We start from the raw sequence: 25,558 nt of genomic DNA, 5'->3' as shown, positions 1-25,558 counted from the left end.
TTTTCTGGCTGTTTTATATTTCCTTTGTTCCTTTCTATGGTTTTTGATGTCAAAATTTACCTCTTTTTATATTGTGCATTCACTAACAAATTATTGTAGCTATAGTTATTTTTAATATTCTTGTCATTTAATCTTATGCTAGAGTTAACACAACACCATATTACATTATTAGAGTATTCTATTCTATTCTGTTTATTTATTTGAGCGAGAAAGAGCACGCAAGCATATGTGTATGAGCAGGGGAGGGGCAGAGGGAAAGGGAGGAGGAGGAGGAAGCAAACTCCCCACTGATCGTGGAGCCCAACATGGGGCTTAATCTCATGACCTTGCGATCATGACTTGAGCCCAAACCAAGAGTCAGATGCTTAACCAACTGAGCCACTCAGGCACCCCTAGAGTATTCTTAATACAACTGTACACTTGCCTTTACCAACGTCTTGCATATTTCCATATGTTTTCATGTTACTAATAATTAACAAGTCTTTTCACTTCATTTTTTTCAGCATTTCTAAGGCAGGTCTAGTGATGATGAATTCCCTTAGCTTTTTTGTCTGGGAAAGTATCTTTCCATTTCTGAAAGACAACTTCGCTAAATAATGTATTCTTGGCTGGCAGTTTTGTTTTTTTTTTCCTCTCAGCACCTTGAATCCCACTCTTTCCTAGCCTGTAAGATTTCTGCTGAGAAATCCCCCTGATAGCCTTATGGGAGCTCCCTTATAAGTTACAAGCTTTTTTTTTTTTCTTGTTCCTTTTAAGATTATCTCTTTGTCTTTGATTTTTGACTGTTTTAGTATAATGTGTCATACAGAAAATTTCTTTAAGTTGATTTTGTTTGGTGACCTATAAAAGCTTCATGAACTTAGATATCCAAATCTTCACCCAGATTTAGGTAGTTCTCAGCCCTTCTTTCCTTTTTTTTTTTTTTTTTAAAGATTTTATTTATTTGAGAGAGAGAGAGAGAGCACAAGCAGGGGGAGGGGCTGAGGGAGAAGCAGACTCCCCGCTGAGCAGGGAGCCTAATGCAGGGCTCAATCCTGGGACCCTGAGATCACGACCTGAGCCAAAGGCAGGCGCTTAGCGGACTGAGCCACCCAGGCACCCCAGCCCTTATTTCTTTAAATAAACATTCTATCCCCTTCTCCCTTTCTTCTTCTAGAACTCCAATAATTCACCATTTGGTCCTTCTAATGGAATTTGATAGATCATGCAGCTTTTCTTCACTCCTTTTCATTTTTTTTCCTTGTTCTCCTCAGACTGGATAGTTTTAACTTCCTGATTCTTTCTTCTGTGTGACCTTCTCCACTGCATTTTTCATTTCATTCATTGAATTCTTCAGCTCCAAAATTTGTTTGGTTCTTTTTTTTATGATTTCCCTTTGTTAAACTTCTCATTTTATTCATGTATTGTTTTCCTGAAATCACTGAATTACTGGTGTTTTCATGAAGCTCACTGAGTTTTCTTAAAACAGCTAATTTGAATTCGTTATCAGGAAAATAACAGATCTCAAAGTTTCTGGGTTTGGTTATGGGAAGATTACCGTGATCTTTTGGTGGTGTCATGTTACCTTGATTTTCCATGTTTGTTGGAGTTGTGTGCTTCTGTCTCTGTCTCTGAAGTAGCAGTCATCTCCTCTAGTCTTTGCTATCTTCAGGGGAGTAATACCTGCCTTCAGCCCTGCTGGAGATTCTGAGGATTTCTTGGACCTTCTATGGACACATCTGCTCTAAGCTTCTTATTCCCTTTTGTGGAAGAAATCTTAAGCTTGTATGCTTGTCTTCATCCTGCAACACACCAAACTGAGTGCTCACAGCCTCTCTTTTGTTTTCTCAAAGGTGATGCTATAGCTGAAGTTTGTGGTCTCTCCCTGGCCCACAGATTTGGGCCTGCTGCATGTGCTTATTTGTCACCTTCCAAAGCTCACTCTTGCCTCTTCCTACAAAAGCACAAACAGGAAACTTGCCACACAGTGGGGGTGGGGGGCATAGCATACAGGGGGTGGGGTGCATATGGGTCTGTTGAGAGGATCTGAGAGGGAGGCTTTCCCAGCAGCTAGTGGGCAGGCTTTTTGATGAGAGTCCACCACGCAGGTAGTAGAACTGTGTCCCTCAGTGCTCATACACTCTCCCTTTTCTGCACATAAGAATTGCAGCCTGAGGAAGATCTCTCCTGGCCCTGTGCTGTACACCTTGGGAGGAGGTGATATGGGTAAAGTCAAACTGTTCCAACCCACTCTAATGTATACAGACTTCTTTTTTTCTCTGATAAGTGCTGGATCTTCCGCTCTGGAAACCTGGACTTCTTTAAAGGCTCTCCTCTTGTCCACAGGTGACTGTCTAGGTCAATGTTCTCCAGTGGCTCCCTGACTGTGGTCAAGAGGAGCTAGAATGGGTTCATGGGTCACTTCAGAGTCTACAACCAAGACAGGGGTCTGTCTGCCTAGTATGCAATGCACAAGTAGGCAAGACTCCCACCGGATCCCTTGGTGTATGCTGCTGCATCCCATAGGTCCCACAAAGCCACTTTGTTCGTGCATGGATACAGAATACTTGTTGTTGGGGGTGGGAGGGCAAAAATGAGGAATGTCTTATGCCACCATGATTAAAAACAAATGTTTTTAGAGGAAGGGAAAAGATGGTGGAGGAGTAGGGGACCCTATTTCAACCGGTCCCCAGAATTGAGCTGGATATGTACCAGACCACTCTGAACACCCACGAAATCAACCTGAGATGTAAGAAGATAGATCTGGATCTCTACAAACAGAATATCGCAGGTGGTTGGATTCAAGGTACAAAGAGGTTCCATGGGAAGATATCGAAGGATAAACGGAAGGGGGAGGGAGATGAGCCGTCAGGATCCTACACCACCGATGAGTGATAGCCTCCCGCACTGGGGACCGGACACAGACTCGCAGACCGGTAGCGGCGGGGAAAGGACTTTAGGGCAGCCCCCCTGACAGAAACCCAGAGCGGGTGCGAACTGGGGGCGGCTGGCAGTTTTAGAAGCACAAAGGGCAGAGACATGCCCCAGCCTGGAGGCAAGGACTGGGAGTGCTGCTAAGAGGCACACAACCCAGGACGCTGCAGTTTTAAGCAGCACAGACAGAAACGGAGATAGTGTGGCCTGGAGAGCTCACTGAAGAACAGACTGTGATCTCTCTGCTCTGAGGCAGAGGGTTGGAAACGGTCTTTTCAGCTCTGATTCTCGGAAGAGACACAGAAAGCCACCAGGGAAAGCCGCCAGAGAACAAAAGCCCCCAAAAAACACTTTTCACTGAGCCCACCCACCCCCACAGGGGGCAGGGCAACTCTGCCCAAACAGGGTTGCCGGAGTAACAGTGCAGCAGGCTCCTCCCCCAGAAGACAGGCTGGGAGAACAAGAGGCCAACAACCCTAAGGTCCCTATAAAACAGGTGCATCTTGCTTGGGTTGTGGTCAATAATTTGGACTCTGTACACTCCCAAAACCACCCCTCAACAGAATGACTAGGAGGAGGAATCCCCAAAATAGGAAAGACTCAGAGACTGTGACTTCTGCCACAGATTTACAAATGAATACAGATATAACCAGGATGTCAGAAATGGACTTCAGGGTAACAGTTACGAAGACCATAGCTAGAATGGAGAAATCGATTAATGGCAACATAAGAGTCTCTAAGGGCAGAAATGAAAGCTAAACTGGCAGAACTTAAAAATGCTATCAGTGAGATCCAATCTAATCTAGATACTCTTAATAGCTAGGGTAAACAAGGCAGAAGAACGAATTAGTGTTCTAGAAGACCAATGGATAGAAAAAAAGGAAAAGGAGGAGGCCTGGGAGAAACAGCTCAAAATCCATGAAAACAGAATTAGAAAAATAAGTGATGCCATGAAACGTTCCAATGTCAGAATTATTGGGATCCCCGAGGGGGTGGAGAGAAAGAGAGGACTAGAAGATATATTTGAGCAAATCATAGCTGAGAACTTCCCTAATCTGGGGAATGAAACAAACATTCATGTCCTAGAGGCAGAAAGGACCCCTCCCAAGATCAAGGAAAAGGGGCCAATGCCCCGGCATGTAATAGTAAAACTCGCAAATCTTAGAACCAAGGAAACCATCTTAAGGGCAGTTAGGGGGAAGAGATTCCTTACCTACAGAGGGAGGAACATCAGAATAATGTCAGACCTATCCACAGAGACCTGGCAAGCCAGAAAGGGCTGGCAAGACATATTCAGGGTACTAAACGAGAAGAACATGCAGCCAAGAATACTTTATCCGGCAAGGCTGTCATTTAGAATAGATGGAGAGATGAGAGCTTCCAAGACGGGCAGAAACTGAAAGAATATGTGACCACTAAGCCGGCCCTGCAAGAAATATTAAGGGGGGTTCTGTGAAAGGAGAAAGACCCCAAGAGTGATATATAACAGAAACTGACAGAGACAATCTACAGAAACAAACACTTCACAGGCAACATGATGACAATAAATTCATATCTTTCAATAATCACTCTCAACGTGAACGGCCTAAATGCTCCCATAAAACGGCACAGAGTTGCAGATTGGATAAAAAGACAGGACCCATCCATATGCAGTCTACAAGAGACTCATTTTAAACCTAAAGCTACATCCAGACTGAAAGTGAAGGGATGAGATTAATCTTTCATGCCAACGGACCTCAAGAGGAAGTTGGGGAGGCATTCTTATATCAGACAAAGTAGATTTTAAGCTAAAGACTGTAGTTAGAGACACAGAAGGACACTGCATCATTCTTTTTTTTTTAAGATTTTATTTATTTATTTGACAGAGAGCGAGAGAGGGAACACAAGCAGGGGGAGAAGGAGAGGGAGAAGCAGGCTTCCTGCCGAGCAGGGAACTTGATGCGGGGCTCAATCCCAGGACCCTGGGATCATGACCTGAGCCGAAGGCAGACACTTAACAACTGAGCCACCCAGGCTCCCCACTGTATCATTCTTAAAGGGTCTATCCAACAAGAAGATCTAACAGTTGTAAATATCTACGCCCCCAACATGGAAGCAGCCATCTACATAAGCTAACTGTTAACCAAAATAAAGAGTCCTATTGATAACAATATGTTAATTGTAGGAGACCTCAATACTCCACTCTCAGCAATAGATCATCTAAGCAGAAAATCAACAAAGAAACAAGAGCTTTGAATGACACACTGGACCAGATGGACCTCATAGATATATACAGAACATTCCACCCTAAAACAAAGAATACTCATTCTTCTCAAGCGCACAAGGAACTTTCTCCAGAATAGACCACATACTGGGTCACAAATCAGGTCTCAACTGATACCAAAAGATTTGAGATTATTCCCTGCATAGTCTCAGACCATAATGTTTTAAAACTGGAACTCAATCACAAGAAAAAAATTGGAAGAAATTCAAACACTTGGAAGCTAAAGACCACTCTGCTCAAGAATGTTTGGGTCAACCAAGAAATCAAAGAAGAACTTAAATAATTCATGGAAACCAATGAGAACGAAAACACATCAGTCCAGATCCTATGGGATACTGCAAAGGCAGTCCTCAGGGGGAAATTCATAGCCATCCAAGCCTCACTCAAAAAAACAGAAAAATCCCGAATTCACCAACAAACATTACACCTTAAAGAACTGGAGAAAAAGCAACAAATGATGCCTAAGCCACGCATTAGAAGAGAAATAATTAAGATTAGAGCAGAGATCAATGAATTAGAAACCAGAAACACAGTAGATCAGATCAAAGAAACTAGAAGCTGGTTCTTTGAAAGAATTAATAAGATTGATAAGCCACTGGCCAGACTTACCCAAAAGAAAAGAGAAAGGACACAAATTAATAAAATTATGAAAGGGGAGAGATCATGACTAACACCAAGGAAATAGAAACAATTATTAGAAATTATTATTAACAACTACATGCCAATAAATTAAGCAACGTGGAAGAAATGGATGTCTTCCTGGAAACTTATAAACTGCCAAGACTGAAACAGGAAGAAATCGACAACCTGAATAGGCCAATAACCAGTAACAAGATTGAATCAGTGATCAAAAACCTCCCCCAAAACAAGAGTCCAGGGCCTGATGGATTCCCTGGGGAATTCTACCAAACATTCAAAGAAGAAATAATACCTATTTTCCTGAAGCTGTTTCAAAAAATAGAAACAGAAGGAAAGCTTCCAGATTCATTCTATGAGGCCAGCATTACCTTAATCCCCAAACCAGGCAAAGATCCCATCAAAAGGGAGAATTTCAGACCGATATCCCTGATGAATATGGATTCCAAAATCCTTAACAAAATCCTAGCTAATAGGATCCAACAATACATTAAAAGGATCATCCACCACGACCAAGTGGGATTTATCCCCGGGATGCAAGGGTGATTCAACATTTGCAAATCAATCAATGTGATAGAACACATTAATAAGAGGAGAGAGAAGAACCATATGGTCCTCCCAATTGATGCAGAAAAAGCATTTGACAAAATACAGCATCCTTTCCTGATTAAAACTCTTCAGAGTATAGGGATAGAGGGAACATTCCTCAAGTTCATAAAATCCATCTATGAAAAACCCACAGCGAATATCATCCTCAATGGGGAAAAGATGAGAGCCTTTCCCTTAAGATCAGGAACACGACAAGGATGCCCACTCTCGCCACTACTGTTCAACATAGTACTAGAAGTCCTAGCAACAGCAATCAGACAACAAAAAAAAATAAAAGTATTCACATTGGCAAAGAAGAAGTCAAACTCTCTCTCTTCGCAGAAGACATGATACTTTATGTGGAAAACCCAAAAGACTCCACCCCCAAATTACTAGAACTCATACAGCAATTCAGTAATGGGGCAGGATACAAAATCAATGCACAGAAATCAGTTGCTTTCTTATACACTAACAATGCAACTGTAGGAAGAGAAATTAGAGAAACGATTCCATTTACAATAGCACCCAAAACCATAAGATACCTCGGAATAAACCTAACCAAAGAGGTAAACGATCTATACTCTAGGAACTACAGAACACTCATGAAAGAAACTAAAGACACAAAAAGATGGAAAAACATTTCATGTTCATGGATTGGAAGAAAAAACATTGTTAAAATGTCTATGCTACCCAGAGCAATTTATACCTTCAACACCATCCCAATCAAAGTTCCAATGACACTTTTCAAAGTGCTGGAACAAACTATCCTAAAATTTGTATGGAATCAGAAAAGACCCCAAATTGCCAAGGAAATGTTGAAAAAGGAAAACAAAGCTGGAGGCATCACGCTGAGTGATTTCAAGCCATATTACAAAGCCGTGATCACCAAGATAGCATGGTACTGGCACAAAAACAGACATATAGACCAATGAAACCGAATAGGGAGCCCAGATACGGACCCTCAATTCTATGGTCAAATAATCTTCGACAAAGCAGGAAAAAACATGCAGTAGAAAAAAGTCTCTTCAATAAATGGTGCTGGGAAAATTGGACAGCCACATGCGGAAGAATGAAACTCGACCATTCTCTAACACCATACACAAAGATAAACTAAAAATGGATGAAAGACCTCAATGTGAGACAGAACATAGGCAGTAACCTCTTCGACATCAGCCACAGCAACTTCTTTCAAGACACGTCTCCAAAGGCAAGGGAAACAAATGTGAAAATGAACTTTTGGGACTTCATCAAGATAAAAAGCTCCTGCACAGCAAAGGAAACAGTCAACAAAACAAAGAGGCAACCCACAGAATGGGAGAAGATATTTGCAAATGACACTACAGACAAAGCGCTGATTTCAAAGATCTACAAAGAACTTCTCAAACTCAGCACCCAAAAAACAAATAATCAAGTCAAAAAATGGGCAGAAGACATGAACAGACACTTCTCAAAAGAAGACATATAAATGGCTAACAGACACATGAAAAAATGTGTATCATCATTAGCCATCAGGGAAATTCAAATCAAAACCACATTGAGATACCACCTTACACCAGTTACAACGGCAATAATTGACAAGGCAAGAAACAACAAATGTTGGAGAGGTTGTGGAGAAAGGGGAACCCTCTTACACTGTTGGTGGGAATGCAAGTTGGTACAGCTACTTTGGAAAACAGTGTGGAGATTCCTCAAAAAATTAAAAATAGAGCTATCCTATGACCCAGCAATTGCACTATTGGGTATTTACCCCAAAGTCACAGATGTAGTGAAAAGAAGGGCCATATGCACCCCAATGTTCATAGCAGCAATGTCCACAATAGCCAAACTGTGGAAGGAGCCAAGATGCCCTTCAACAGACGAATGGATAAAGAAGATGTGGTCCATATATACAAAGGAATATTACTCAGCCATCAGAAAGGATGAATACCCAACTTTTACATCAACATGGATGGGACTGGAGGAGATTATGCTAAGTAAAATAAGTCAAGCAGAGAAAGTCAATTATCATATGGTTTCACTTATTTGTGGAACATAAGGAATAGCATGGAGGACATTAGGAGAAGGAAGGGAAAAATGAAGCGGGGTAAATCGGAGGAGGAGACGAACCATGAGGGACTATGGACTCCGAGAAACAAACGGAGGGTTTTGGGGGGTGGGGTGGGGGGATGCGTTAGCCCAGTGATGGGTATTAAGGAGGTCACGTATTGCATGGAGCACTGGGTGTTATACGAAAACACTGAATCATGGAACACTACATCAAAAGCTAATGATGTACTGTATGGTGACATAGCATAATAAAATTTAAAAAATTTTTTTAAAATAATAAATATAAAAACAAATGTTTTATTCATATGAAAATATTAATGGTTAAGATTTTTTTAAAAAGAAAAAACAACAAAATATTCCAAACTAGGTCCAAATAGTTTCCTTCTCCAATGAGAAAGAAAAGTGTTGCTATAGATAATCAATGCATTTCATCTTCTTGACTTCAGTGGACAAATGCTGTCCTAAGTAAGAAAAAAAACAATGGTTTACGCTTCCTATCTTGGGCCACTGCCCTACGTTGCTGGCATTTATACCAAACTTCTTTAGGGCAGATCTTAATACAGAAGCCTCTGAATTTTGATGCACTACACACTCACATCTTCATCTGTTGTAACATAGCCTCTGGCCCACCCTTCCCCTGAATTTGTTCTTTGGAAGTCCTTTTCTTGAGATTAAAACTTCTCAACCCCTGTACAGTGTTTAACCCTAAGGATACTCTCTCCCAGTTTGGATTCTATAATACTTCTTTCTAAACTTTTTTTTTTAAAGATTTTATTTACTTATTTGACAGAGAGAGACACAGCGAGAGAGGAAACACAAGCAGGGTGAGGGGGAGAGGGAGAAGCAGGCTTCCCACCGAGCAGGGAGCCCGATACGGGGCTCAATCCCAGGACCCTGGGATCATGACCTGAGCCGAAGGCAGACGCTTGACGACTAAGCCACCCAGACGCCCCTCTAAACTTTTTTTTTTAAGTTTTTGTTTTTTTAAGTAATCTCTACACCCAACGTGGGTCTCAAACCACAACCCCGAGATCAAGAGTCACACACTCGGAATGCCCGGGTGGCTCAGTCAGAGCATTATTTTCTCCTAAATTTTCTTCTCAGGGTCTATAAACTCCTAAGTCTTTTGAGCATTCCTTGTATAATATCACTTGGGGTCTTCACCATAATCCTGGCTCCAAATTCAGGGCTTCCATTTGTCAGTCTGTCTCAAAACATGTAACCTGAAAATGAACTCAGTTTCATAGGTAACTGTCTGACCCAGGAACAACAGAATGAGATAATCACCTTACATCTTTCTAGACACAGTTACAGTATCGTTATTGAATACACTATCAGCTAAAACCCTAACATCTTTGGATTGGTTTTACTAATACAAGCCTAATACCTGTCACAAAGCCAAGATAAGAAATTCTTCCTTTTCATTGAATGAATTCTTATTCAGCTTACTGCACCTCAGTAAGGTACAGTACAAATTAACAGCTACTGCACACCGGAATAAATACGCACACAGTAAAATGCACCCACAAAATACTTACTTAAAAAGTTATGCTAAAGGGCAGATCATGTCAGAGTTTGGTCTGTTTCCTTTACTCATATCCAGGGTTAGTTTCCATATCCCCAGTCTGGCTTCAGTCACCCTCTCTCTATCTTCATTACCATGGTTCGCCCTTACCAACCTCAACTATTGTTTCTAATCCTTTCACTCACATGTTGACAAATTACTCTGAGAGCTTTCACTGTGACTTCGGTAACTTGCCCTTACTAGTTTATCACTGCTGCTGAATAAAGCCAACCTAGTTATGCTGACATTTAATAATCAGTTCCTTTTCTCTAGACAAATCCCACAACTGCAGGAGGGCATAATTCCCACTAGTACAGACTGTATCATGAATGTGCAATACACATTAAACACATCTATTGTGCATATATGATATATATACATATTCTTCCATATATATAAGGGCTCTCTTCACTCTCTAAGACAGCTGAACTTTTCTGTTTGCTTCCCTTCTGCACCTACAATAAGATTATCAAGAAATGAAAGATAATCCTTAAGGATTTGTCACACCATGTCTATTAGGATCATTAGCTCTGGTCCCTCATCCTAAATTAAGCCCAATGAAATCAATAATAAAAGTCTAAAGTTTTGCTTGTTCAGTTTTGCACCCAGTGATAAGTTACAAAGTATGCTTTATGTTTGATTTCCCAACACCAAACACCTTTTTGATCAAAATTAAGTGCCATGAAGAATTCCTATAATTCCTCTATATTCCACCTAGTGCAGAATTCCATCTGAGAAATGAGGGTAAGTGCATGGATAATAACATATTTTAGACCCACAAACAGCTTACCCCTGAGAGACAAAGTGTTTTTGGAAAAATAAAAATCTCCCTGGTCTTCATTATCCTAATTAATAAAATAAATGTTAGACTAGATAACCGCTAAGGTCCCTACAAGTGCTCATACTCTGTGATTCTTTCATTCTGAATACTATTAGTCTCTAGGAAAAAAAAAATTACATATATATCTCCAGCAGCTCCATTAACACATACAGCTTTGGTGAAACCCAGAAACAGCTAACTCATCTGAATGAGAAAAACTGTCAATCCAAAGCAGAGCAGAGAGATTGCATGTCGCTTACTAGGACACAAATGAGGACCATAATGAATGTAAAAATATAAAAATGATTAATTCGTGTAAGAAGCATCAATTAAGTCGGCATGAATTCATCAAGAAGCACTGTACATCAAATGCTTTCATGGTTCTCCAAAGGAAGAATCTTCCGTATCAGTAAATTAACATTGCAAAGACCCTTAGATAATCAGCAACTAGTCTTTAGTATGCATATCACATAGTCAAGGCTAGTAATGCTACTATTAAAACCACTCTCTCAACGCAAGTTTCTTTCAAAAGGGCAGCTTTCAAAATCATGGGCTTATTTTAAAAGATGTTTACCCTAAGCAGTGATTCCTAGCCTAAATTATAGAATGGTGGGCAAATGATTGAAGCAAACTAATTGCAAAAAAAAAAAAAAAAATGTTATAGGAACTGCTTTTACAGAGAATAAGGCATAATCAAGACACAGTGAATTTGGGCATAAGTGGAATATTACTGGCCTAGAAACTCCTTGCAAGCAGGGGTTAAATCGCACTGAGCCTCTTTACCACCCACAGCAGCCTGGGTAAAGGCAGGCACATAAAGAAGGTAGCTTTGAAATGACTGACCATTGGCTAAAGGGCCAAGAGATTGCCAGGTAAGTGGCATTAGAGAGCAGATTTATGAAGAAATATAAGAGCATGAGGAGGCAGGAATATAGTCAGCACAAAGCTGTTTCAATTACCAACAAGGCGTTCAAAATACAAACAAGGTTCAACATGCCCTGGAATTGAGGTCTAAGGTGGCAGGTGGGTTTATGGAGGAAAGATGGTAGCCACAAGCAACTAGGAACAGGGAATCTCAACGAAGCCAAAAGTATAGATCCTGAGATCGCTGATGGCAAAAGACAGGAAGTAGAGAGGGAGGAGACAACCTAGGTGTCAAAGACAGAAGCAGACGTGGAGGTCTGGAGAGAGAACAGGCTGCAGAGAATGCTGCAGGCCGCCAGTCAGCGGTTCAGAACAGAGGACAGTGACAGGGACAGAGCAACAGGCTGAAGTCGTACCCCTTTACCCACCTTCCCGGCGAGTCGGGGCGGGGGGTGGTCCTCTAAAGAAGTTTGCCCCCAGTTCTCAGGTTTAGAGGGAAAGCAAAGTTTCATTTAAGACAAAGGGAGAGGGGACACACATGAAAACAGCTGGGCATATAAAAAGTGTGGTCATTTTGCAAGCATGGTGGAAAGGCTAAAAGTAGGGCAGTACATGCCAGGATGTAAACAGACAACAGGGTTAAGAGCAAGAGGAGGACGAGAAAGAAATTGAAAGTATGTCAGGGACTGCAGAAGACTTCTTTTCAGGTTTTCCTGGTACTGGGGAACGCTGAGTGTTCACCAATCCCAGAATTTCAGCTGGAACACTGGCTTGAAAATGATACTGCAAATCTCCCCAAAGATCACTAAGAACTGATAGTAAGTAGCTTCTCAAACTTTTAGTGTAGGGAGTGGTGAAATGAAGGAATGATTAAGAATCTAAAACTGTTGTTTCCCTTAAATTTGTTTGAAATTCTTACAATTCCACAACTGGCAACTTTTGTTTGTCAATACAGAGGCTAAACAAAATTCGTATTTCAAGTTAAAATTAAAACCTAACTTCCAAAACAGTTTGGGACTATTAAAATGCCTTGAAACTAGTAAGTTCGGTTTTTATCTCCTCCATATTTTTATCCTGGAGAAAATGCTAAAAACAAAGGTATTCATGATTTGGAAAACTGTTAAAATATGGACACCGCTCAAAACACACGGGCAGTAAAAGCATCCACAAGTTAGCATTATCCAAACAAGTCTCTACAACCTGAAATTAGGTGTGAAAATTTTCTTTTTTAGGCATGCAGCAAAAATAATTTCATCTAGCTCTTTAGCTAAGAAAATAATCATTCAAGAGCATCACAAAGGCTGATTACAGTCCAGAACACCATGCCTCAACACGCAGATCATTTAACCTGGCTGGTCTGGTCGCCGTCAGCTGTCTACGATTTGAAGAACATGTCACTACAGGCCCTGGTGAAGCCGCGTGGGCCAGCGTGACAGGCTGTGACTGCCAGCACCACATGGCCAAAGCCACGAGAGTGCAGCAGGATAAGCAGCAAGGATTTACACCCTCCCTGCTCAGGCTTTCTACCCCGCCCACTGGTTTCTCACATTTTTACTTTCTTTAAAAATGTGATATTATGAAAAATAAGCATGAGTTCATAGAAGAGATTTCCACGGAGCACCTTAATTCTTTCATTATACCTGTATAATTTAATTCAATTATAATACATACCAGAGAACTCATTTCCACTCTGCAAGAGAAAGGAATGAGGCAGATCTTATGTCCAGAATCTCTGGTGAGTTTTCAAAGGACAGGAGTGCTCCAGCATGCTTGGGATCAGAAAGTAACCTGAGGTTAAACAAGCCTTCTTTCCTTTCCCATGCTTTCTCTCTGTCAGCCCCCCTCTCTCCTCCCCTCTTCTTTCCATGTCTGTAAGCATGTATGTATGAACCCTTCTATTGCTCTGTATTCCTTCCTTTCTCTCTTTCTTTCTTGCCTAGAAAGGCCTGTCACAGGCCCACTGTCTAGGACAGAAAAATGAAAAAGGAAGGTATTAACTTTCTTAATTGCCACTGTCCCCCTTCACTCTCCCAGACCTTTCCACATGCTCCATGATTTGAATTTGAAAGTAATTTAGGAGTTTGGGTAGATTTTCTGGATGCATAAAGTGCTTGAATTGCAAAAAGAAAGAAAGGAAGGACTAAACAATTATTTGTTCACGGCAGAAAAAAAAGACCATTATCTTCCCGTGTGAACTCCTTACCTCCCCACCTCCTATTTGTGTAAGATATAAACAACAATCAGGTATTTTCACTAGGAAGAACAACTGTTTTTTAGTATTATTCTGAATTATTTACTTTAGAAAGTTTGTTATTAATATGCCAAAGTATATGGAAATAGTTTCATTATATGAAGTTGGTCACTGCGATTTTATTTCTTTAAAATTGTAAGAATGAAATAGATACGAAATGATGACAGAATTGCTTCAAATAATACAAGAGGATGTAAAAATTCATCAAGATGTAGACTTGCCACTGTGTACTTTTCTATATACATATACATATATATGTATATATATATATATTGGATTTCATTAAAAAGTTTACATATAAAAAATAATAACAAGAGGGGGATAGTTAACAACAGGGGTATAGAGTTGAAACAAGATTTTTCATGAATTGACAACTCCTAACGTTTGATAAATAGTACTATTCTATTTTCACATGTGCTATAATTTTTCATAATAAAAGATGTTATAAAATGTTACTTATAAACTCAAGCAAATATAAGATTCAAAAGCATGGTATAAAAGCAGTATATCCTTTAACACTAGACTATGATTTAAGATATAGTGCATTAGGGGCTCCTAGGTGGCTCAGTCAGTTAAACGTCTGACTCTTGGTTTTGGCTCAGGTCATGATCTCAGGGTCGTGAGATGGAGCCCTCAGTTGGGCTTGACACTCAGCACAGAGTCTGCTTGAGATTCTAATTCTCCCTCTCCTTCTGTCCTTCCCCACTCTCTCTCTCTAAAATAAATAATCTTTTTTTAAAAAATAAATAAAATAGGGGCGCCTGGGTGGCTCAGTCGTTAAGCGTCTGCCTTCGGCTCAGGTCATGATCCCAGGGTTCTGGGATCGAGCCCCACATCGGGCTCTCTGCTCAGCGGGGAGCCTGCTTCTCCCTCTCCCACTCCCCCTGCTTGTGTTCCCTCTCTCGCTGTGTTTCTCTCTGTCAAATAAATAAATAAAATCTTAAAAATAAATAAATAAATAAATAAATAAATAAATAAATAAATAAAATAAAATAAAACACAGTGCATTAAAAATTAAGCATTAGGGGCGCCTGGGTGGCTGGCTCAGTCTGTTGAGCATCCAACTCTTGGTTTTTAGCTCAGGTCATGATCTCATGGGTCATGGGACTGAGCCCCAAGTTGGGCTCCGAGCTCAGTGGGGAGCCTGCTTCCCTCCCTCTCCTCCTTCCTGCACTTTCTCTCTTTAAAATAAATAAATCTTTTAAAAAGTTAAGAATTAATTTTTCTTTATAATTTTGCTGAAAATGACATTAAACTGTCCACAAAAAGTTCTTTGCATAATTATGAAGAAGGACTCTACAAAGTAAGACATAGAGGTGTTCAAATTCTGGTGGATAACTGTTCGTATTTTATAGTATACCACACTAAATTTAAGATTTTAAATAAGAGAAAGAAATAATTAAATCTAATAAAAATCTCCTAAGCACACAGTACATGAGTTGGTTCTGACAGGAACAGAACTAAGAGTTCCAGTACATCATGTGAATTATGTGTGGACATCTTTTGCATGAGTCCTGCTTTATTCATTCTGTCCTCAAGTCCCTTTCCCTATCTCTTAAAAGTCAATAACGTGTATCAAGTCATATGAGACAACTAGCTGCCCAAGAAAGATATGTTTAACAGTGACTGTTTCATGCACAAAAAATTATCAAAAAATATACAAGCCTCCTTCATTCTCCCAATATAAATCACTTACAACAGGCACATTATGTCTAGAGTTAATGGCTCTTACAAATTTAGACGGAAAATTTTCTACTTAGCTGAAGAACAGCTGAAGAACACTGGAACACATCAGTGAATCCAAATTTGTCTTTGGTTTTTCTTAAAATGTCTCATCCCACTCAGAAGGATTACATGAATATCATTACATATTATAGGCATTCCCCAACTTACAGAAGGGTTGTGTGCTAAAAGTTCATCTGTAAATTAACTTTCTGAAATTCAGATCCCATCTTCCCACTGAAAGAATTTTATAAAGGGTAGTCTGACTAATCAGGTCACCCCAAAGAAATCTATAAAATTCAAATTTACTGGACATATTATGTTTCACTGCAGCACTGCAGGTTTTTTCTCCAACTAACCACTTACCATTATTTCTTTGATAAATACAATAGGGATGCTAGCATTATTCCTCTCCAGTGCTTTGTGCGTGCACATGTACACACACACATACACACACACCCCTTATCCGGGTCAATGTGCCACAGTGTCCCTTACTCATCAGAGTAAGCACCGTGGAGCAGAGTTTAGACAAGGGGCTCTTGCATTTGAAGGTTGGAGGAAGTTGGGGTTCTCAAGCATATTAAGGGGCAGGGTCATGGAAGGTTCTATAGTAACTGTTCTTATTGGATCTCACAAATACAGGACAGAGATGGTGGGTTATAACTCCCACCAGGCTTATCTTCCCAAAGACGGTTAAAAAAATTAGAAACTTTCTAAGAATCACCTTTAATATGGATTTTTTAAAATGCTTATAAATTCAGAGCAAAATAAATTATAGGTTACTTTTGTGTACTTTAGCTACATCCAACACAATAACAAGAAACTCTTGTTTCTTCTCCTCAACTGGAGACACAGGGGATCAGAGGGTCCTATACAGCAACCAAAGTGATGGCTTCCTTGACAACAGCAACGGGCTGTCCTCTGCCACAGGAGGAGGGTGCCAGAAGGTCCTGAGAACTAGTGTCTAAGGAGAAAGAGGCCTATATTTCGGATCTACTTCTCCACTCTGCCCAAAGGCAACTAGACTTCAACACCTTTGAAAATTTTTAAGCCAGAAAATTGTTCTGCTAGGTTCAAGAAAAGGGGATACAAAGCCACAGAGATTAAATGACTTAATTCATATGCAAATATTTTCTCATATGTATGTAAATTTGAAAATTTGGAAGAAAAAGACATAGGGATTCAATACTTGCATAAAACTATCTATTCTATTCTTCAGGCCCAATACCAATTTATAGAGTTTTTTTTTAAGTTCAGAATTTTATAAACATGGTTCAATTCTGCAGTAATACATCGTAAGATTTTAAATGTATTATTATAAAGTCCCGATCCAGAAACATGACACAACTTTCCAAAAATCACTATAGAATCCCATCAGAACTCAAGAGTTCCAGATTCCTCTGTCTCAAACTCAACCGAAGTCTATTCCACTTGCCTGCATAGGTGTTGGCTTTGTTCAGGAGGTCTGTGCATGCATGCATATCAGCAAAAGCCCGAATTCCTAAGCAGTTGACAGGGTGAAGCTGAGACTCCAAAAATTCACAGCAGGTCTTCTTCACATCCTGTAACTGTAACAGACCAGCTGCTGGGAGAAGTACCTGCAACACACAAGTAAGTCCGGTTAGGCAGGTGGACGGAGGAACACTATTTACCACTCCTATACAGATCACAACACATGCAGCTATAACTTATGATCTGCATCCAGCCCCAAATACTCCATGGACCCATGGAATACTCCATGGAAAGTAATGGAACAATTATTTGCAAAAAGGGCGATGCCCCACATTCCCCATAATTTCTATAAAATCTTTCAAAGATCCCTTCTTGGTCATAAAAATATAAGAGATATCAGATATTAAATTAATCATTCTTTTTTATAAGCATAAACAAAATGTACCTTTGACTTTTAAAAACATAAATTATTAGGATGCTAGGGGGTGCTATGGTTCAGTCAAAATGGTTTTTTTCCCCTCAATTCAAGCAGTCATGACCTTCAGTGATTTGTGGGGAAGGCAGGAGCCCAAAGTAATACATACCACAACAAAGCCTCATTTTGCTCTTCCACTGTCTGAATAACACAACAAACTACTTTCCTTAGGGGACAGAACAATTTTAAATTCAACAGTCTCAGTACAATCAGATAATTTCTCTAAAATGTAATATATGTGCTAAAAAGGAAAACACAAAAGATAATTACTTAATATTAACTTTTTAATTTGTATTTGTATTTGAATAATTCCAAGAGATTTTGTATTAATTATGAGTTTTTCTATGGGATCTCACCAGTATCTTCACTATAAACACTATATCCAATACCACAACTGCTTTTCAAATAGGTCAATAATGGAAACATTTTTTTCCTTTTAAGCGAATTAGTGTGAAGCTATGTTAAGTACCACATTTGAAAGTCAAATTAAAGAGGAAAGCTTCATTAAAAAAAGAAGTTCTTGAACATCTGCTGCTCTTTTATAAAAGCCAAAAGAAAAAAATAAACCTCAACTATTAGAACAATGGTCAATTTTAGAAAAGATCATATTAGCATAAAAAATAAATAAAACCTAAGTCCCTTCAGGAATTGACTCTCATATATGCCAAGCTGTAGACCAAAGAGAAAAAGAGAAAAGAAACAGTAGTTTAGGATATCTTTTATAAGTTTTCTCTACCAATGTAATAAATCCTAAATGTGGACAAGAAAGTGTGTTCATGTCTTTCTGTAACACAAACTAGTCTACTTGTTTAAATGAACCACAGAAGTTTTACCTCCCAATCTAGAGGCTGCATATGTAGTTAACCCACATGTACACAATAAAATGGCCAGAATTAAGGACTGAAAGAATAATTTCATGTGTTTTTAGTGCAACTTCACCAACTAATACTAGTTTTCTCTAAAAAAATCGAAACAGTATCTAGTGGCCTTTTCCTTCTGAATATATGAAAAACAAAATGCAAATAATGCTGTTTATAGCCAAACCTTCTGTCTAATATGTATAGTGTGTTTCATTATGTTATGAGAATGATCTCCATGGAAACCTTTAGTTGTTGATAATTTGCAAATTGGAGGTTTTTCTACACTGGTATAATTGTGCTCTGAAGCAACATAAAGTACATTTCAAGATGCTTAACAGTGCTGCCATTTAATTCAGCAAACACATACAGTTAAGAAAGTGGTCTTCAGTGTAAGATTTAATCTCTGTGAAATTTGCACAAATACTAACAATCACCCATCTAGTTAGCATTTTCCCACAGACAATACAGCGTTAGAAGTAGTATTCAAACTGGTGGTAATATAGAAAGACAGGAGCCTTGGGGGGAAAAAGCTGTTGAGCAGAAACGGGCTCACTCATGCACTATTGGTAGGAGTGTATACTGACTCAACGTTGTTGAAAACCAATTTGCCAATTTCAGTCAAAATTACAAATGCACATATCCTCCGACCCAGCAATTTAACCCACAGATACACTAACAAATGCACAAAATCTCACATGCACAAGACATTCATTGGAGCACTACTGTGAATAACAGCAGAAGTTAGGAAAAAGCCTAAATGTCCATTGCAAAGAGACTGATAAAACACTTATATCCCCTCCACTCAATGGAATGCTCTGCAGTCATTCAAAACAATGAGGAAGCTATATGAATGGGACAGTTTCTAAGATATATTCTTAAGTGAAAAAAATTAGTAACTGATGCATACTATGCTAACATACACATGTACGCCCTCACTTATATACACATTCATCTAAAAAAGTAGCTACAGCAGGCTTTTAAAATTTTTATTTTGCTTCCTTACCATCAACTTCATCACTACCAAGCCCAGATCTACCTTATTAGGAGAATGAAATTCATAAAACTGTAGAATATATACACGAGGGACAGAAAAGTTATTTCAATTGTAGGCCATGTAGCTGGAAATTCAAATATAATTTTTTTTTCAAATATAATTTTTAATTAATGGCAACGATGAGTCAAGTGGTCCCGTGCCTGGCAAACAATATATATTAAATATACCTTAAGTGTTAGTCAAATGTATAAAACAAGTTTATTCATAATATCCTTCTGTCAGTAAATCCTTTAAAAATGCCTCAGTTTTATGATGTAACTTTACTAGGACTAAATTTCAATAGCTCGTTAATTATTAATCACATACAACTTCAAAAACAATGAATAATTGGCCCAGGCTTACTAACATGACCCATGGTGACCATCAGTTGCTCATGATGAAAACAGGAAAGCAGCCAGGGGCACACCAACTTTCTAGATTACTTTGTCTATTAGATAGCCAGCAAAAACAAAACAAAATAAAAAGTGCTCCTAATTTCAGATGAACCATATCCCACAATCAGAACCACTCAAACGGCTGACAGCCGATGAGCTGGATGCCTTGGGATCAAATCAAATCAAACCTTCTAATTCATCTGATAAAGAAACTAAATCCTAGAAGAGGCCAAAAGACTGGACCAAGTGGTACAGCTGGTCAGTGGAAAGCTAAGAATATAATCAAATTTGCCAACTCTTTGGTCTACAGTTCCTTCCACTACCTTGAGCCCTCTCTATAGGTGCAGAATGGAAGTGTTTGTCCAATTTCTAAATCTCCAATACTTCTCTTTTCAGCAAGAGTAATAAAGAAAACAATCACTTCAACAATACATTCTTGTAATTGCTTCCACTTAATGAGCAATTACTACATCAGCACTGTGCTAAGTACTTGGCAGGCAATAATATCTTTATCCCCATTATACACAAGTGAACACAGAGGCTTGGAGAAGTTGGGTAACTTGCCCAAGGTCACACACTTGGTATGGGACAGGTCGAGTCTACTATGAGAGCAGCAATAACCAGAGTGAGTATAATGCTTTTAGATGGCACCCAGATAAACATTCTTATGTCATTAGTTAGGAGTAGGTTTTTAAAGTTACCCTCTATTTATTTCAATAATATAAACTTTTTTCTAAGTACATTTATTTAAGCAAAAATTGAGTCAACATATTTAATATATTTTAACATATTTAATATATTTAATAGTGCCAGCAGTATAGAATATAGCAAAATCATGAAGGTGACACACAAATTACTAAACTTTAGAAACCTCTGATATGGGAGATCACATTTAGTATTCTAATCTTTCAATATGTGATCTCATTCTGATTCTTATGGCTTTTGCCTATCACCGAAAAGGAAGGATGTGCTTTAATCTGGGGCTATCGCAATCCCATGGCATATTTTCTACAGAGTAGATAAACTCTGCTATTAGTAACAAATGCGGGAAACACCTAGCAATGTAAAGAGGTGGTTTCTTAATTTGCTATTTAGGTCACAAAAATATCTTGGGCATTGTAATTAAAAGGTCTGAAGAATAAATTTATGCCTTAAAAACTAATTTTTCTGAGCTCCCTAGAGCAAAGGTGCAGTTGAACAGTGCTGCTTCTTATATGAAGTGGAATTATATTGACACAATAAACCTCCAGCCACATAGCATTATGACCTAATGGAAAATTTCCATTTGCTCCATTTTCCACATTAACGCTGAGATTGATGAAAATAACCCAAAGGCACTCTAAGATCTAAAGTGTATTCCAAAACATCAAAGAAAAAGCAATTATGTTTGTTATATAATACAAATGTTAATGATATAGTCTAAGAATTGAAAAGTGATTAATTCCCATACAGTATATACACTGAGGGAGGGCCACACTCCAAAAACTGAAATATCTCTCTCGATTATGTTGGTTTTTTTTTAAAGATTTTTATTTATTTGATAGAGAGAGACACAGCGAGAGAGGGAACACAAGCAGGGGGGAGTGGGAGAGGGAGAAGCAGGCTTCCCTCGGAGCAGGGAGCCCAATGTGGGGCTTGATCCCAGGACCCTGAGACCATGACCTGAGCTGAAGGCAGACGCTTAACGACTGAGCCACCCAGGCGCCCCGCTTGATTATGCTGAGGCCTAAGGAAAAATATACAGCTGGCAGTGTGTCTTGGGGTCCAGCCCTCCCTTCTCCTTCCAGCAGCCTCTTCCACATTCCCCTTTAGTTCTATTCTATCAACCCTGAGCTTCTCCACTCAGACCCTGGTGTTCTCACCATGATCTCTCAGTCCCTTTCAGGTCACCACAAACAGCATCACACCAGCTTCATCTGCTTTGTAACACTTACCATTGTCAGAAATGATTTTATGTATCTGCTCCCATGTTTACTGTCTCTCTCCCCACAGAAGAATATATGCTCTGGGCCTGTGAGGTCTTATCTGTTTTACCCCCATTATAGCCTCAGGTACTAGAAGAATATCTAGATGCAAAATAAATGAATCAATCTGAATGTACTCTCCTGGGTATTTGTATTTTAAAAGAGATACAATTTTGGATGTCCTTTGACCCAGAAATACAAATTCTATTTCTAGAATGTGTCTATATGGGACACTTGTGTCCTACTACAAATCTTCTGAGCCCTACCTCTTGCTCAAGCCACCACTGCAGCAACCAGGTCCAAGTAGACTTTGATCACCTCCATGAAAATGTAACTTAACAGAGCCTCCCCCCTCCCCCCACCTCCTACCATACCTCTCTCTGGTGTCCCAGCCAGGAAATGCACTGGGGACTCACAGCTGCACCATCTGGAAGCACAGGGAAACGCTTGTGGGGCCAGCCCTGACCTATGAAGAATGGTCCAAAGAAAGATGATAGCTAAATGCTTCCCCTCTTTATTCCCAAGCAGATAGTTCTGAGACACATTTCATAAGCCTCCTCAGATGGTCCTGGTGGAAAGCAAGTAAAAGAATGCACTTCTGGATCTCCAGAATTCTAACCAAGGTAGCAATGGTAAAGGCAGCTATTTATTTGGTGATTATCACCCACCACTCACCAGACATGGCTTCAGTTTGGCCTGTCCTCTGAGTACCGTGAGTCTCAAAGACCTATGATCATCCAACCAGTGTTCTGTAGAATGTTACATAGGCTCTACACATTATTCTTCTTGTTCATGTGAAAAGCATTATCTTTAAGTGCCGGGAAAAACACGAAGTAAAAGAACATGACCAGCTAATTAAATAAACAACTTCAAATCAATCATTTTGGTAAATAGGAAAAATTTATTTTCACCTAGATGTGCTGATTTCCAAAATACGGAGACAATAAAAGCCTAAACATTTTACACTGTGGAGACGTTTTCTGCAATGAACAAAGAAGCAGGGAGAAAGCTACCACTGATTAGAGAAGACAAGTGGAACACTAGACATGGAAGACACCCGAGACAAACAATTAGCACCCGTGTGACACTCTTACACCAGCTGCACATTTTAAAGGAAGATGCTTTCATCCTACTTCACTTTGTTTGACAAGCCAAATTACACATAAGATGTTTCGCTTAGACAAGTACACTCCTTCTGCTTGGCTATTAGGATCTGCAATTTATTTTCAGCTTGGGCATTTACTCCATAAGGGGAAATAATTTATGTAGTCTTTTAAATCCTGAGCCATTAGCAGTGTGTTTATTAGAAAAGACTACCAAGGGGTCTGACTGTTCCATACACAAGATTTCCAGATGTCTATGAAAACATGCAAACATGAAACAGCTCAGCCACTATTAACTTTACAATGAGTGTACTATTAAAAAGGTTTTTATTAATTTCCCAGCCATTTTATATTCATATCAGAAGCACCTGTCTGTTTAAAAGCAAGGGGGCACTTGGGTGGCTCAGTCAGTTAGGCGTCCGACTCTTGACTTCAGCCTAGGTCGATCTCAGGGTCATGGGATCAAGCCCCACATGAGGCTCTGCACTCAGCAGTGAGTCTGCCTGAGATTCCTTCTCCCTCTCTCACTGCCCCTCCCCCCACTCTAGCGCAAGCGTGCTCTCTCTCACTCAAATAAATAAATAAATCCTTTAAAAATAAAGAGCAAGGGCCTTGTGTGCCAGGAATGACCTAAAAACAAACAGAGAAACAGCTGTTCAAAGGGCATGAAGAGAGAGAAGAAATTATTCCCAAACTTGAAGAAGCTATACGCTGTTGGACCAAAAAAATCTCATTATGAAATATAACCTATAACTTTCAGTACTATACATCTTCTAAAATCTGCACTTAGTCTCCAGATTATAAATAAATCATGTTCCACAAGTTTATTTTTTCAACTGGCTTCTTGATGCTCATTTAGTCATAAAACAGTATTAAAAATAGTTATAAATCACAGTATCAATGAATATACCACTTGACTGCTGCGGCCTCATGGGGCACTGGGTTCAGGAAAGAAGGAGAAAGAAAGTTTCCTTCCTCTTTGTGGGATGTAGGCCTGGCTGGGTGCAGAGTTTTGAAATAGGAAGTGTTTGACCATGGCATCCTGCCACCTCACTCACACTTCCACATCTCAAAACCCTAAATCTCAACCACCAGGAGCTGGCCTCTGCTCTGTGCACCCAGCTATGATTTCCCACACAGATCTGCCTTTCCTGACTGCTAAGTGTTTCATCCTCTAAATAGATTTACCTCACCCCCCTCCTCCCAACACCCCCTGTCCCAAGCTCCATCCCTCAGGGTAGCTACTGCCAGCAGAGTCAAAAGGAAAGCCATCTTATTATTAATTCATACTAATGGTTAATAACGCATCACCTTGGGGCGTCTGGGTGGCTCAGTCGTTAAGCATCTGCCTTCGGCTCAGGTCATGATCCCAGGGTCCTGGGATCGAGCCCCACATCGGGCTCCCTGCTCTGCGGGGAGCCTGCTTCTCCCTCTCCCACTCCCCCTGCTTGTGTTCCCTCTCTAGCTGTGTCTCTCTGTCAAATAAATGGATAAAATCTTTAAAAAAATAAATAAATAAATAACGTATCACCTTCCAGGACAAATACCTTTAATTTTGATATTTAAACTTTTAAGAGAGGCTGACTCTTAAGCAGAATACATCTGTAATTGAGGTCATTTCCAATGGTATAATAAATGAGGCAGAAAGGCAAAAGTAGTACAGAAAGAGGATATATGTGGGCAATGTGGCTTTCCCACAGGCTGAAAACCACCCCTCCTCTACTATCCTTTCTACAGCTGCTTTTTCCATTCTTTTTAACCTAAGTTTTCTCTAAAATCTCTCACTTCTTCAACAGTGGCTCAAATGTATAACAAACATAGCACCTACCATATAGAGTTGTTGAAAAAAAATAAGTTGGTCTACCATTCAACACAGTGCCTGGCACCTGGCAAAGGAGCACATTAGCTCTAATTCAAGGTTTCTTCTTGGATTGAATCGAACATTCAATCCCATAACAACAGAATGCCAGGATTTCCTTTCTCCTTCACAAGATGATCTTCTATGCCAGATCATTTACAATAAGCGTAAGGTTGCTTTCTTTTTTGATCAAATATTCCCAAAGTAAAAGATATAATCAGGGACAATTCGAAAAGAACAAACACCGCATACAAAAATGGGAAATATATTTGATATCCCACTGCCTATTAATATGAATTAAAATAATGATACAGCATTTTATGATTATTGATATTCTCTTTTTTTAAGATTTATTTATTTATTTGAGAGAGAGAGTGAGATAGAGAGAGAGCATGAGCAGGGGGAATGCGAGAGAGAGAAGCAAGCCCCCCGCTAAGCAGGGAGCCGGATGCGGGCCTCCATCCCAAGACCCTGGGATCATGACCTGAGTGGAAGGCAGACGTTTAACCGACTGAGCCACCCAGGCGCCTGACTATTGATATTTTCAACCACATATATTCAGGCCAAGGGATAGTAAGCCTTGGCCCCTATCACATTTTTGCCCTCACTGTAAACTAGTTAACTCTCTTAGAAAAGAAATAGGCAATATTCATCAAGAGCTACCAAAAATTATAAAAGTTTAAAGGCTTTGATGATGGAAGTATGTTCCCAAAAATTTACCCTGAGAAAACAGTTCAAAAACTAGAACAGG

General features: G+C 39.6%; 1 protein-coding gene across 4 annotated transcripts in view; it reads right to left on the bottom strand.

Annotated features, from left to right (window-relative positions):
* The window catches only part of KLHL2 (kelch like family member 2), a 101,241-nt gene that overhangs the window by 30,311 nt on the left and 45,372 nt on the right, over positions 1-25,558 (bottom strand). For all 4 annotated transcript variants that reach the window (XM_032413140.1, XM_032413141.1, XM_032413143.1 and 1 more), the window contains one exon: positions 17,103-17,265. In XM_032413140.1, coding sequence (XP_032269031.1) covers positions 17,103-17,265 — 163 coding nt within the window. The remainder of the gene's footprint in view (positions 1-17,102; positions 17,266-25,558) is intronic.

Source organism: Phoca vitulina, unplaced genomic scaffold (genome assembly GCF_004348235.1).
Source record: "Phoca vitulina isolate PV1807 unplaced genomic scaffold, GSC_HSeal_1.0 scaffold14, whole genome shotgun sequence".
Lineage (NCBI taxonomy): Eukaryota > Metazoa > Chordata > Mammalia > Carnivora > Phocidae > Phoca > Phoca vitulina.
Note: the sequence above shows the minus strand (reverse complement) of the source record. Positions and strands in the feature narration are given on the sequence as shown.